Source organism: Podarcis gaigeae (genome assembly GCF_964106915.1).
Source record: "Podarcis gaigeae genome assembly, chromosome: 10".
NCBI lineage: Eukaryota > Metazoa > Chordata > Lepidosauria > Squamata > Lacertidae > Podarcis > Podarcis gaigeae.
This window is the reverse complement of record NC_139686.1, coordinates 72,643,238-72,657,698: the sequence shown is the minus strand read 5'-3', so window position 1 is coordinate 72,657,698 and position 14,461 is coordinate 72,643,238. Positions and strand designations below refer to the sequence as shown.

At 42.3% G+C, this 14,461-nt stretch overlaps 1 protein-coding gene across 50 annotated transcripts in view; it reads left to right on the top strand.

Moving 5' to 3' along the window:
* PPFIBP1 (PPFIA binding protein 1) overlaps nt 1-14,461 on the top strand; it is a 120,932-nt gene that overhangs the window by 91,936 nt on the left and 14,535 nt on the right. For 10 of the 50 annotated variants that reach the window (XM_083701379.1, XM_083701375.1, XM_083701358.1 and 7 more), the window contains 10 exons: nt 82-132; nt 3,222-3,279; nt 4,005-4,037; nt 5,036-5,192; nt 6,993-7,025; nt 9,448-9,589; nt 10,026-10,154; nt 10,256-10,406; nt 12,255-12,366; nt 12,859-12,947. In XM_083701379.1, coding sequence (XP_083557505.1) covers nt 82-132; nt 3,222-3,279; nt 4,005-4,037; nt 5,036-5,192; nt 6,993-7,025; nt 9,448-9,589; nt 10,026-10,154; nt 10,256-10,406; nt 12,255-12,366; nt 12,859-12,947 — 955 coding nt within the window. The remainder of the gene's footprint in view (nt 1-81; nt 133-3,221; nt 3,280-4,004; nt 4,038-5,035; nt 5,193-6,992; nt 7,026-9,447; nt 9,590-10,025; nt 10,155-10,255; nt 10,407-12,254; nt 12,367-12,858; nt 12,948-14,461) is intronic. The other 40 variants (XM_083701384.1, XM_083701366.1, XM_083701359.1 and 37 more) reach the window with 7 other exon arrangements.

Here is a 14,461-nt window from a genome sequence, read left to right as displayed (position 1 = left end):
TGTTTATATTGTTTCTTGCTTCCTTCCCTCACCCTGATGCTTGCTGTTTTAATCTAGTTCAGTTTTCCATTTCTATTGCAGTATGAAGCGCCTTCAAACAAGCTATATAGCACCAGGAATTTACAGAATTTTGTAATATATTCCTAAAGTATATGTGGTTGCCTTTTGCATTAAGACAAAGGAGAAATTGGCTGGCATAGTGGACTGCTAGTATGCCCAAATTCTTAATCATTATCACCCATGCATAATTTAATGACTTAGTTAAATGCTTTGCTGAATTGGGGTGTACTTTTTTTATAACAGAATTTCTAACACAAAAGTTCTGCACTGACTACTTCAGTATAATATTCTTACTAGACTCTCTTAGTAAAGAATCGGAGCAGAAGTGGACAGTATGAAAAGAATATTGTACTGAACAATTTGTGCCTTTTGGCAGTTTGCGGTTAGTAAGTGGTACTTCAGTGGCATTTGGTGGACTTTTATTTCCTTCAGAATGCATTTGACAGAGGCTGAAATCATAATAACTTGCTCTGGAGGGAAATCTTAATGGTTACTAAATACAGCACTAGGGAGATGCGAAAGAGAGGGCTAGTTTAGATGTTACTTGAAGGCCCCATCCCATGGAGGTGCATGAGGCCTGCTTGCTGGACCTGCACATTCAAGGGGGAATGGAGTGTCTACATTGTGGCCTGTGCAGTTAGGCCTGAATTCTACCATCCATTCCTGAGATATGGAAATCAGCTGTGGGATTGGGTCTGCTTGTTCCCACACAAACAAGCCCATTCATTCACCCCTTTTGTGTGATGAGCCAAATATTAGACTCTTTAACTACCATTTGAACCAGCCCTGAAAGCAAACCATGGTGAAAGGAGATTTTACTACAGCTTTAGTGTGATATCTGAATTGACAAATTGTAGTTACATCTCTGGAGGTCACTACCCCTACAGGCTGGAGTGCAGAACAGATGGAAACTAAAACCAGATCAGCAGTTCTGATTTTGAGCTGGCCGATATACCGTATTTTTTGTCCTATAGGGCACACCGGCCCATAGGGCGCACCTAGTTTTTTTTTGGGGGGGGGATAAAGAAAATAACTATTCCCCCCCCAGGTACGGGGCTGGGGCAGGGGAAGCCCGAGCTTCCCCCGACCCCAGCCCCCAGAACAGGCTGCTATCCGCAAGCCTTCCCCCAGCAGCCCCGACAAGCTCTGGGAGTATTCCCCACCTCCCGCAGAACCCGCACGCTCTTTAAAGGGGCTGCACGGCTTCTATTGTCTTTTCTAGGAGATGGGGGAATTCCCCCACCTCCCTGAAAAGTCCGCAGGCTGCCATCCGCAAGCCTTGGGAGCCCGGCGGGAAGTCTTGCGGAGAGGCTTGCGGAGAGCTTCCTGAAGCCTGGAGAGTGAGAGGGGTCAGTGCGCACCGACCCCTCTCGCTCTCCAGGCTTCAGCGAAAGCCTGCATTCGCCCCATAGGACGCACACACATTTCCCCTTCATTTTTGGAGGGGGAAAAGTGCATCCTATAGGGCGAAAAATACAGTATTTGGAGACCTGGTTATCACAGATCATGTTTGAATTGAGCTGGTGCTCTTGCAGAAAAGTTAAAATGGCCCACATCAGGATTAATCCAATTCTGCTGCTACATAATTAAGAGTGCACAATTACTCGGAAGTAAGTTGCACTATTTTCAGCAGGACTTGCTCCTAAATAGGTATGTGTAGGATTGTAGGTCTAAGTTACTTGGAAAGTGCACAAATGTCATAGCAGTGGGGAGAAGAGAGGCTGAAAAAAGCAATTGCATTAGCTAAGTACACAATTTTCTGGGTTTCAAGCATGTGTATTATACTTAGGTTGCAATTCTGAATACATTTCTTCAGCCTCTGTAATCAATGAAATGGTGGTTTACTTTTTGAATGACGCTATGGCTTCTAAAGTACATGAAATGCAGAACAGAAAAGCATGCTCATTGACCGCATGTCTGAAACATTGAACAGCTACATTTTTGGATGCCTTCATACCCTCAATCTGAAAAATAGCATGCAATTTGATGTTTTGGGTGTATAAATTATCAGCATGTAGCTTGAAAAATGGGAAATTTGTGTTTAATGCTGTGTGTGTGTACATATCACTGCAAGTTAGTGTTGGGAAAGAAATTTGGTTCAGTGTGCATTTTAATGTACACCTACCTAATTCATCCCACAATCTGCAACAATATGTGAATCAAAACCCAGCAATTCTTTGGAATTCACACTTCCCTGAATTTTGCAATGCAGTTCTCAAACTGAAAATGTTTTTACAAAAATGCATATATTAAGGGGGAATGTGTATATTAGTGAGAATTGCTTGCAAAAATGTGCACTGAATATTAGGCAAAATTACATTCAAAGTTATTAGGAAAGATTTTCATGTGAATTTCTTTATTGTGAACTGGGACTGAGGGTTTCTTAACCCTTCCCATGCCTATTATCACCTTCAAAGGCTGCTCCCAGCCAGGTTTATTTCAGTTTTGGGGGAAATGATTAAAATTGTCTTGGAGGGGTACAGCGTGCATCTTCAATAAATAATATGTGGGAGTAGAAAACCACATGTTTTTCTTGTCATGTAAAGTTCAGCCCTTAATATCCTCATTTTTGCAGATGGATGGTAAGCGAGATAATAGGTCTATAGCTATCTACTCAGTTTGTGCAAAAAATAAGATTTGAACCATGGTGTTTCTTGGTCTAGAAGTCATTTTCTGGTATAATCTACTGGTAGTGGTCAATGAAATGGTATTACAGTCATTCCTTAGATCCCAAACATTCTGGAACTCTGACGTTTTGGATCCTGGACGCTGCAAACCCAGAAGTGAGTGTTTCGGTTTTCGAACATTCTTTTGGAACCCAAACGTCCAGTGGAGCTTCCACAGCTTCTGATTGGCTGCAGGAGCTTTCTGCAGCCAATCAGAAGCTGCAGTTTGGTTTTTGAGCATTTTGGAAGTCCAATGGACTTCCAGAACGGATTCCATTCGACTTTCAAGGTACGACTGTATAACCATTCAGATTCATATAGGTATCACTATAGTTGAGAGGGAGACAAAATTTGCTTTAACTTGCCCTTTCTTCCCCCTTTCCTCTGTTTAAATAAAGTTGCATCTTGCTTTAACCTTTATTATTATTAAAAGATTGTGTTCAGGATGCAAGATCCGTTACTTATTTTTCTTTTCTTCTTTTCCTGTGATTCTAGAACTTCAGCTCTGCAAAAATCTAGCAGTCTTGGAAACTTGAAGAAAGAAGTCTCTGATGTACGTAGGCCTATGTCTTTGTTTAAATTAACCGTTAGCTGTTTCTTAAAAATGCTGACCCAACTTGTAGGTTGTATTCAGCATAGCACTAAGCAAAATGTTCCATCAGTTCAAGAGTTTCTTTTTGTGCAACTAATACTTGCCCCTTTTCCTCCTCATATCTTCCCCCTATATCTGTTCTGACTCCACCCCCCCCAACCTTTGGAGCAGATTTGGCGATGAGGTGGGGCACACAGGAAGGAGAAAGGGAAAACCTAATTGCACTGGTGCTAATCCTTGGACTAGCACAACTATTGAGTTGAATATCATCTGTCTTTCCCTCTCGTTCAGTTCTTTCCTCTGGGGTGTAGCTCACACATGATGACTTGCATATGTAAAAGAAGCTCTTTTTGTCTGATCTCAAATCATGGGGAAAGAAGCGGGGCTGTATGTTCCTTTGGATGTATATATCCATTTGTTCAATAAATCCTTATTACTTAGACTCTGTTCAAAGGCTCTCTCAAAGAAAATATTATCTTACCCTTTTCTAATAATTGCAGTTCAGTTTTGTTCAAATAAGGAGTTTCTGAAACCTTTAAAATGCTTTTATAGGCTGCCCTGTATGCAGCCAAATTAATACACTCTGGTAAATGTTGTAAGTAGACTAACATGTTTTAGTTGAAATTAATTGGATGCATTGAATCAAAGTTTATTTAAAGTGTTTAATGCTTCAAACTTTTCCCTAGCAGGACAAAGAGTCTGTGCAGAAGCAGGAAAAGGTAATGTTTCTCTGTGCTGTGGGTTAAAGAAGAAATTGCAGGCGCAATCCAGAGAAAGTTGCACTCACCTAAGTCCTGATGAAGCAGATGGAATTAGATTATATCCTTGCTCATTTTCTTGGCTTGTTCATCAATATTAAGCCAGAGTTTCCCAGTTCTGGTGCAGTGGTCAATTTTGGCCTAATGTGAACCAGGATCTTTACACCAAAACTGCTGTTCTTTCACTGTTTCATATAGTTTATGAAGCCTTGGGTGATAGAAAACAGTCATTGACTCCAAATTACTGTAGCATCCTGGTAGCACCTCCTCCCCTTTACCACAGTATCAGCATGCTGGTAAAAAGCACATGCTGAACACCAGAGTATACAATGCCTTTTTTCTTTGAGTTGTGTGCTTGTGCCTTCTGAACATACACAGAACGAGGGTGGGGAATGGAGATCTTAAGCCTAGTAGACGTATCTCTTACTCCTGCTTACTAATTTTTTTAAAAGCAGGGACAGCTAACCTGTGGCCCTCAGATATTGCTAAACTACTGCTCCCTTCACCCCTGAGTGTTGACCATTTTAGCTGGGGCTGATGGAAGTTGGGATCCAACAACACCTGCAGATTAGCAACCCCTCTTCTAAAGACTTACATTTTTATGAATCAATTTGCCTTTTAAAATTATTCAAAATAGTTTTTAACAGATGATATCACTCCGTAATTTGCAAGTACAACCTATTGCAGGGCTGTAGCTCAGTGGTACAGCATCTGCTTTGCATATAGAAAGTTGCATGTTTAATCCCAGGCATCTCCAGGTAGGGAGAAACCCCTGCCTGAAATCCAGGAGAGCTGCTGGCAATCAAGGTAGACAGTATTGAACTAGATGGACCAATGGCCTGATTCAACATAAGGCTACTTCGTATGCTACCCAGCTGCAAGCACTAATTTATCACATGTGTTGCTGAACGCTTGAGTACAATGGCAAATTTTTAACTTTTCTTTTCCTGAACAAACAGAGCAAAGCATCGATGGAGAGTAGCAAATATGGAACCCTCCCTCCCAAATCCCCAGGTGAAGAAGATGCCTTTGGGACTCGGAAGGGCCGGTCTTCTTTTGGGCGAGGCTTTTTCAAGATCAAAAGCAGCAAAAGGACAGCAAGTGCACCTAACTTGGGTAGGTTCAGTAAAGGCAGAGTTTTTCCACTATCTATATTTCAACTAGGGGGAGATATTCTCCGCTGGCATATTTCATGGGGAGATGCAGACGTATGAACAAGAAGATGAAACAAAATTTTAAATGCTATGGATTCCAGTTCTTTCGCAGAACAATGGGCAAGTAAAGCATGTATTCTCCTGCACTCTTGTAAATTCTCTGTGGTAATTGGGTATGTTGTGTGGTAACAACAACAACAATTTGTTTGTACTGTGCCAATCTGACTGGGTTGTCCCAGCCACTCTGGGCAGCTTCCAGCATATATAAAAATATAATAAAGTATTAAACATTAAAAACCTCTCTATACAGGGTTACTTTCAGATGTCTTCTAAAGGTTGTACTTATATCCTTGATGTCTGATGAGAGGGTGCCCCACAGGGTGGGTGCCACTACCAATAAGGCCTTCTTCCTGGTTCCCTGTTGCTTTACTTCTTGCAGTGAGGAAACCGCCAGAGTGGATCTCAGTGTCTGAGCTGAAGGAGACGCTCCTTCAGGTATACTGGGCCGAGGCCGTTTAGGGCTTTAATGTTCAGCACCAACACTTTTAATTGTGCTCAGAAACATACTGGGAGCCAATGTAGGTCTTTTAGGGCCAGCATTATACGTCCTGATGCCTGCTCTCAGTTATCAGTCTAGCTGTCACCTTCAAAGGTAGCCCCATGTAGAGCACATTGCAGTAGTTCAAGCAGGAAATAACCAGAGCATGTACCACCCTAGCGAGACAGTGTGCAGGCAGGTAGGGTCTCAGCCTGCGTACCAGATGGAGCTGGTAGACAGCCACACTGGATATAGAATTAACCTGCCCCTCTTTGGACAGCTGTGAATCCAAAATGTCTCCCAGGCTGTGTACCTGGTCCTTCAGGAGCACAGTTAATCCATTCAGGACCTGGGTGTCCCCCACAACTGCCATTCCTTTGTCCCCAGAAACAGTACTTTTGTCTTGTCAGGATTCAGCCTCAATCCATTGACTGGCATCCGTCCTCCAAATGCCTCCAGACACTCATACAAGGACATCCACCTCTTTCACTGGTTCTGAGTTAAAAGAGAGGAAGAGCTGGGTATCATCCGCATACTGGTGAACACCCAGCCCAAACCCCCTGATGATCTCTCCCAGCAGCTTCATATAGATGTTAAAAAGCATGGGGGAGAGGATGGAGTCCTGGGGCCCCCACAAGTGAGAGCCCAGGGGTCTGAACACTCATCCCCCACCAGCACTTTCTGAACACGGCTCAGGAGGAAGGAGCGGAACCACTGTATAACAGTGCCCCCAGCTCCCAGCCCCTCAAGACGGTCCAGAAGGATGTCATGGTTGATGGTATTAAAAGCCGCTGAGAGATCCAGCAGAACCAGGAAACATTTGTTCCTAGCCTGCCAGAGGCAAATGCCAGTATGTGCTAGTAATGCAGCCTTTCCACTGCAAATAGCGGCAAACAAATCATATTGGAAAGAGATATTTAAGAACCGTGCAAGGAAATATTTAAATGTGAAGTAGTGGGAAGGTAATTGTTGCACATTGTTCTGTTTTTGTAGATCTCAAAACTCTTCCTGAATTGTTTGGTTTGAGCAATGGAATAAGTGCTAATTCTCATTTGGCCTATTTGTGTGTTAGCTCTCTGTGTTATGCATGCATCGTTTTGGGGGGGAATTCTTCTTCCCTTGTCTTGCCATTGTCATGTTTTGATTTGTCTTATCTTGTTGCCCCGGGTATGTTCCTCCCCCTTGTGCTGCGTGTGGTTATGTGCGTTATTTGGATGTCTGAAGATCGCAGTCGAAGTGCAAGTGCACCCACCTTAGGTATAGTAGACCTGCATGCATGATTGGCGCCATGTTCTGAGAGCTGCTATTGCTCAGCCACGGCCATGCAGACCTCTGTACTGGAACGTTCATCCATTTCTTTGCCGCTCATGCACACTACTAAAATCTGGCTGCATTGTTTAGTTGTAATGGCCTATACTAACAAGAACTGCCATAGAAAAGTGTTTGAGAAAATCCAGACCAAATGAATCGCAGCATCTTTCTGACGTAAGAGGGACTAAATGTGTTTTTTCCTAGAGGCAACTTTGGCATGAAGGAGATGAGATGCTTCAGGCATCATGCCCCAAGTTGTGGTATATAAAAAGAAGAGCAAGTCCAAGTATTCCTTGAGACCAGTTTATTTGTTCCTTTCCTCCCACAGGGATGGTTGCAGACTCTTGTGCAGCTTACCCCAGCTGATGCCCTCCAGATGTTGTCAGATTCCAGCTCCCATCAGCCCTCACTGTTGGCCTTGTTGGGTGGGGCTGTGGGGAGTTTCAGCCCACAGCATCTGGAGGATACCATGTTGCTGTAGTATAACAAATGAGAAGGCAACATGGGGCAAAGAAATCAATGGAACTTGCTTCCTACCAGTATATTTAGAACCCACTGTAAGAATTCCAGGTTTTAAAGAATCAAAACAGTGAAGTATATTCACAACGTAACATGGCCTCCATTCACATAATCCAAGCAGCCTGCTTGACTTATCTATATAGCTTATCTCAGGTATCAATGACTTTTTCTTTCAAACAGTCATAGTGTTTCCATAGCTGCTCTGGCTAACTTGAAAATAAATGCATTATAATTCATTTTTGGCCATTACTGTTTACTATTTTGAATAATTTTATATGGTAGCATTCTTGTCATTGCTTTTGAGCATTCTTTTTAAGCTTCTTGTAGAGAGAGTTCACGCATATATGTTTAGCTATGCAGCTAATAGTCCCATGTAAAATGGTAAACTATGAGCTTGAGGTGAGGACAAGTGTGTTTGCAAACACACATATCATACATGTGTGGTCATTTGGGAGTTAGTGCTGTGGCTCTCTGGTGAGTGCCCTTCTACTGGCAAACCTGGGTTTGATATTGTGTAACGTGAAAAGAGGAACTTGGCATTTTGTTGGTTTGTTGTTTTCTATCCCAATTTGTATGGCATTTGCTGGCACATCTCTGCTGAAGCATTGCACTGCTGATATATCCTTAGCTTTTTTAAAAAAATAAACAAATGTATGTAAATAAGCTGTTCGCCCAATCCTAAATGTTAATTATCTTTTGTAAATTATTTGCTCAGTAGTAGGGGGATTGTCAGCAGCTTCAGAAATAGTTCCAGTCCTGGATGACTTTATTGGCTTCGCTGATGCTAGCTAGAGCAACATAAATGTCAATGAGGAGTTATTAGTGTTAATGTTTTTAAACCCTTTTTCTGTTCATAGAGCATCCAGAGTGGCTTACTGCAAAGAAACAAAAATGTGATCACTACAGTTAAAAATGATCAAGATCAATGCAAAATACAAGTTAGAACTATGTAGTCTAAAAGCAGCAGACACATTTTATAAAATCAAAACAAAAAAAAATTCCTTCCAGTAGCACCTTAAAGACCAACTAAGTCAGTTCTTGGTATGAGCTTTCGTGTGCATGCACACTTCTTCAGATACACTTCTTCAGATACAATTTATAAAATCAAAATAGCAACAGAAAGTAGACATTTCAAATCCTATAAAAACAAAAATGTTTCCAGCTTCTTCCTAAAGTGGGTTTTCCCCTAAGGTAGGTGTGGGGAAGTTTTCATCCTCCAGATGCTGCTGAAGTACAACTCCCATGTACCCCCCAGCAAGGATAGTCCATGGCCAGGGATGACAGCGAGTTGTTCAGCAACATCTGGAGGGCCATGAATTCCCCACATCAGGTCTAAAAGCCGGTATGCTTTTTTGTTTTTGTTTTTTTACAGTTGCACTGTATCAATCTCTTGCACATCTAGTGTTACATTATTAATTGCTGATGATCACCTAACCGTATTCACTATATTTCCTTATTCCTGGACTTTTATCAGATACACGAAGGGCTGTCAACACAATTGCTAGAAGCCTTTGCCTTCCAGACAGTCACAGGAAGCTATACAAATTTTTACCATGTGTTTGCCTTAGGGCTATAGTTAGTGTATTGTATACTTTTGTAATAAAGGGTGATGGGATAAAGATCAGTCATAGCAGAGACAATAATCAGTATTAGTTTATTAAGAAGATCTTTAATTGAATGATACTTTAAATGCCAAGTAAAGGAGCACACAATTAAATTACCTTTCTTTCCATTCATGTGACTTTTTAGCCAAGGTTGTTTCAAAAATTAGAAATGGAAACTTAAGGTAATCCAGTTGAAGAACTACAGACTGACATACTATTAATTGAGATTTTCTTTTATTTAATAGCTGAGACAGAAAAAGGATTTGCAGACCACTTCGATTTGGCTGGCTTGCCGCCTCGACCAAAAGGTGCAGCAGACGGGCCTCTGACTCCACCTTCTCCTGACTCCAAAAAGAAAGCAAGAGGAATCAAGAAGTTGTTTGGAAGGTAACTGGGAGATGACTCAATTCATTATGCTGTTAAGTAGAGCATGCCAATCCAGAGTTCCGCTCTGAGGCTGAGGTGAATACGATGCTGGGGCTTTTCTTAACTACGCTTAGGGATGGATTGCCTGCCCCCTTCTGTGCGCTCTGGCTTCCGTCACAGTGTTCCGTTGCGTCAGAAGCAGTTTAGTCATGATCCAGAAAGCTGTCTGTGGTCAAACGCCACAACCCCATAGTTTCCTTTGACTGGACTTAACCATCCAGGGGTCCTTTACCTTTTACCTTTACAGTGCTTTAAGTGCTGCAGGTGAGCTTTTCACCCTTTCTGGTTGGTGTCTGTGGCAGACAGGAAGCTGTCCTAGATGGCTCTTCTTACACTCTTCATACTGCAAATTGTATACTTCTTTTAATGGCTTTCCCTTATCTTGGCCTTTGCTTAGACTCAGGAGAAGCCAGTCTACCACATTTAATCCAGATGACATGACAGAGACTGAGTTCAAAAGAGGAGGAATAAGAGCAACAGCAGGACCAAGATTAGGCTGGTCGAGAGATCTTGGACAAACCAATAAGTAAGACACAAATACTTCTAAATTTTTAGATTATGTGTATGCATGCACTTGGAGGAAAATGCTTTAAATGTGTCACGCTTCTCTAACATTCTCAATTTTAGTGAATTGGACATGCCGTTTGCTAAATGGACAAAGGAGCAAGTTTGCAACTGGCTTCATGAACAGGGCTTGGGTTCTTACATAGGTCATGGCAAACACTGGATACTTTCTGGTCAGACTCTGTTGCAAGCTTCTCAGACTGATTTAGAAAAGGTAAGGATCCACATGTTTCTTGTTTCTTGCATATGCATTTTGAGTGGCAATTACAGCATTGTGTCAAATCACCCAATTGTGTATGTTAAATGGGGCGCTAAAGTATTTGTTTAACAGAAGGAAACCATCCTGGATAGGTATACTGGTGTACTATCAGCCAGTGACAGCAGCCTGGGCTATGAGAAAATGCAGTGCAATGGATGTGGACTGCTTTTTCAAAGCTGCATTTTGTTGAAAAACAAAAAATGGATACATCACTTTTCTATAGAAACGCTCAAGGTTTTGTACAAGAATGATTGGAATGCAATTTTTAAAAAACATTAAAATGTAAGAATAGCAACAATATGCAGATTGTTCCAATGCACCCTCACGCTTTTAAAATGCCTGGAACAAACAATTATCACTAGCCATACGAAACTGAGCAGTAGCATGGCCACCTGCAAGCTTCCTTGAAGAGAGTTTTCTGTCATTGCAACACTGCTACTGAAAAGCCCTAGCCTGAGTGTTGCAGCCCCAGTCCATTTGGGTTCTGTGCAAAGGCACTGTGAAATTGGTGACAAATTGGTTGCAAAGCACGTATGCCTCTCACTTTTTGTCCCCACCACGAGCGTGTGCTTTCCCCCCAGCTTCACTTGGTTTCACTGGACCAGACCTTATGGAGGAGCCATTCCTGGTCTCCCTGCTCCATTTGCTTTTCAATAAATCTTTTTGGTCCATGCTTGCATCTTTAAAAGAACCAATATGACCAATTGCTCCAATCACATGTGAATGGGAGGTACTCAGTGTTCAAAATTCCCTAGGCATCAGGCACATTTTTCTCTGGGCTGTTAGCCACTTGCGACCAAGTGAAGATGCCTGGGTACCAGGATGGTGCCTCACATCACCTCCACCTGGAGCTGCATGTCTGTGGATCCTTGGCTCTGGACTGTGTTCACACACTAAGACCACATCCTGTAGAATTCTATCCGTTATATTTTACCTGCACAATCAGAAAGAATTTCAGGAACTAAAATGCTTCTTCTGTGCAGCCTGAGCAGGAACCATGGAAAATGTTATAGCTAATTGTTATCGCTTGTCTTCACTTACCTCATCCCACTACTCTGCTCACAGTTGTGAAGAATATTGCTGCGTTATGAGTGGTCCGTGTCACCATTAAGAAAAAGAGGTCGGAATAGGCCAATATGTATGTGGACTGTCCCTGGATCAAGGGACTTTTCTTCAAGTTCTCAAAGCTCTTAACCTAGCTCAAGGTGGTCATCTGAACCAGCCAGATGTTTAACTGAGAATTAATCACAATCAGTCCGTCATTTGAAAAATAAGACTTGAGAGCCGTCTTGCCCCCAAATGGCAACTGGACATTCTGGTTTGGTGACGGCCAACTTGGTTTAAGAAGTCACTTGACACCTCCCTTATATAGTTGAGTTTATAACACTGGAGCTACAAGACATTCAGGCTCCTTTGCAGTGGAAACAAAATACATTTTTATTATAGAAAAAAAATAGTCAAACAAGAATGGGTAGAGAAATTAGCAGGGCAATCCTCTGGTGTTGGAGAGGAAGATTCCTTGGCTGTAGTGGTTGCCCCACTAAAGGCTGTTTGCTGTGGCCAGGATGGGAGGTGGCAGTTAACCCCCACTTTTGGGTGAGGGAAGTTTTCTTTCCCCTCCATTGTGGTCTGCAGGAGGGTAAAAGTAAATGGGCAACTGTCACGTAAAGTAAAGTAAAGTAAAGTAAAGTAAAGTAAAGTAAAGTAAAGACACTCAACAAGGTTTCCCATTATCTCCACTGAGGTTTTAGCAGCAAATACAAGTATCTTTTAAATGCAAGCTGGTTTTTGTCCCACATGTAGGAACTTGGAATAAAGCATCCATTGCACCGGAAAAAACTTCAGCTCGCTCTTCAGGCATTAGGATCAGAAGAAGAGAACAACCATGGAAAACTGGATTACAACTGGGTTACAAGTAATGTCTTCTTACTTTTTTTGCCATTTCACCCTCAGGCAGTGAAGAGTTTGCCTGGGTACGTCCCCCAGCCACGTGCAAGGAAGCCTTGTGTGCACTTTGCAGCTCACAGGGTAGCATTGTGCCTGCTTTGTTTTAAGTTTCCTTCTAGGCAGGTTTGTGGGTAGTTTCTGTGGAAAACAAAAGGTAGAGTGTACTTGTGCACCTAAGTAACACACATTCTGTCCAAGAAAAAGCTGAAATACTTAGTTAAGCAAATTTGCAATTTACAAGTGGAAAATCAATTATTAAATTCTTGCATATTTAAAATACATCATAAAACAATCGCATTGAACAAGTGTGGCTTCAAGAGCCACTGGAATGCCAATACAGATGGGGGTCTCTCATATTCCAACAGGGAGGGCATTCTGCAGCACTGGGACCACCACTGAAAAAGCCTGCCTTCAGATTGCCACAAATCAATGCGTAGTGACTGTATCTTTTTATTTTCAGGGTGGTTGGATGATATTGGACTACCCCAGTATAAGACCCAGTTCGATGAAGGAAAGGTTGATGGCCGCATGCTTCATTATATGACTATTGTAAGCAAGTGTCCTTTTCTTCCTGTCATTTTTATCATTCAGAGTACCATAATTTTGACTTCCTTCTCCACTGAAACACGTGTATCCTAATCCTCCACCCCATCAAAAGTTCTCCTGCTATCATAAAGTAATTCCTCCCATTCTTCCATGTTTCCTGTTATTTGTGGAAATGTGCCCAGTTGGTACCTGTTCTATCCATCCCCTCTCTTCAAAGCCCACCTTTTCCATAAGTCCCTTGCCGAATCCTGCAATCATCATTCTCACCTGCAGTGACCTCCAAGCACAAGGAGCTGCATTTGCTCACATTCATCTCTCATAACTCTTATTTCTTCCCTCCCTCCATTCTCTCTCCACTGTCAAAGTTTGAATTAATGCTGCATGGACAGGTATCTGTCCAAATTTTTCTCTGCATGTATAGTTCCATGAATATCACTGTCTTTGTATAAATAGTCATAATCAGTACTGGGAGCGTACAGAATAATCTTTTAATTGTAGTGGTAACACCGTCTTTTAATGACGCAGCTGAACTGCTGTGTATAATCTGCTGTTGGAATAAACTGACTGCAAGCAGCATGTTATGCCTCTGTCCATACACGCATGGTAGAGCACCAGTCTGAACAGCGGGCTCCATGCACAAGAACAGAAGTGACCAGCATTAGGTGTGCTTTCAGTAGGAGTTTTTCAGGGGTTGATCACAAATGTTTTCAAAACAAGAGCATACAGCACTGGCTTTTCACCAGGCTATGCTCTGAGGATACAAAAGCCCCACCACATGAGCGAGGCTAGAGCAAGCCTGGGTCCTGGTCATTTTTGGATGGGCAGTCAATGGTACCACATGCATGCCACCTTTGGTTTCATGATGGAAGAAAGGCAAGATGTAAATATTAGAAAATGAAATAAGTAAAAAATAAATACAAAAGTATCCTAGGATTTTTCTTTCACTGTCTATAGTGAAAGAATTCCTACTCTTTGAACAGAAGAGGTGCACAAAGAAGGTTTATGTGGGGGGAATTTAATCCATACATGTTTCCTGGTTGTGCTGGATCTCTCAGTGGCTTTTGATACCATTGGTCATGGTATACTGCTGAATCATCTAGGTAGGTTGGGAGCTGGGGGCATTATTAGGCAGTGGTTCCACTCCTTCCTCAAGGGCCGTGTCCAAAAACTGGTGTTGGGGTAAGAGTGTGCACATTTGCAGGGTGCCTTAGGGCTCCATCCTCTCTCCCATGCTTTTTAACATCTATATGAAGCTGGTGGGAAAGATTATCAGGGGTCTTGGGCTGGGTGTTCATCAGTATGCGGATGATACCCAGCTCTACCTCTCTCTTAAATTGAAACCAGTGAAGGTGGTGAATGTCCTGTGTGAGTGTGTGGAGGCAATTGGAGGATGGAAGGCAGTCAACGGATTGAGGTTGAATCTTGACAAGGCAGAAGTATTGTTTCTGGGGGACAGGGTGGATGGTTTGAGGGACATCCTGGTCCTGAATGGAGTAACTGTACTCCTGAAGGTCTAG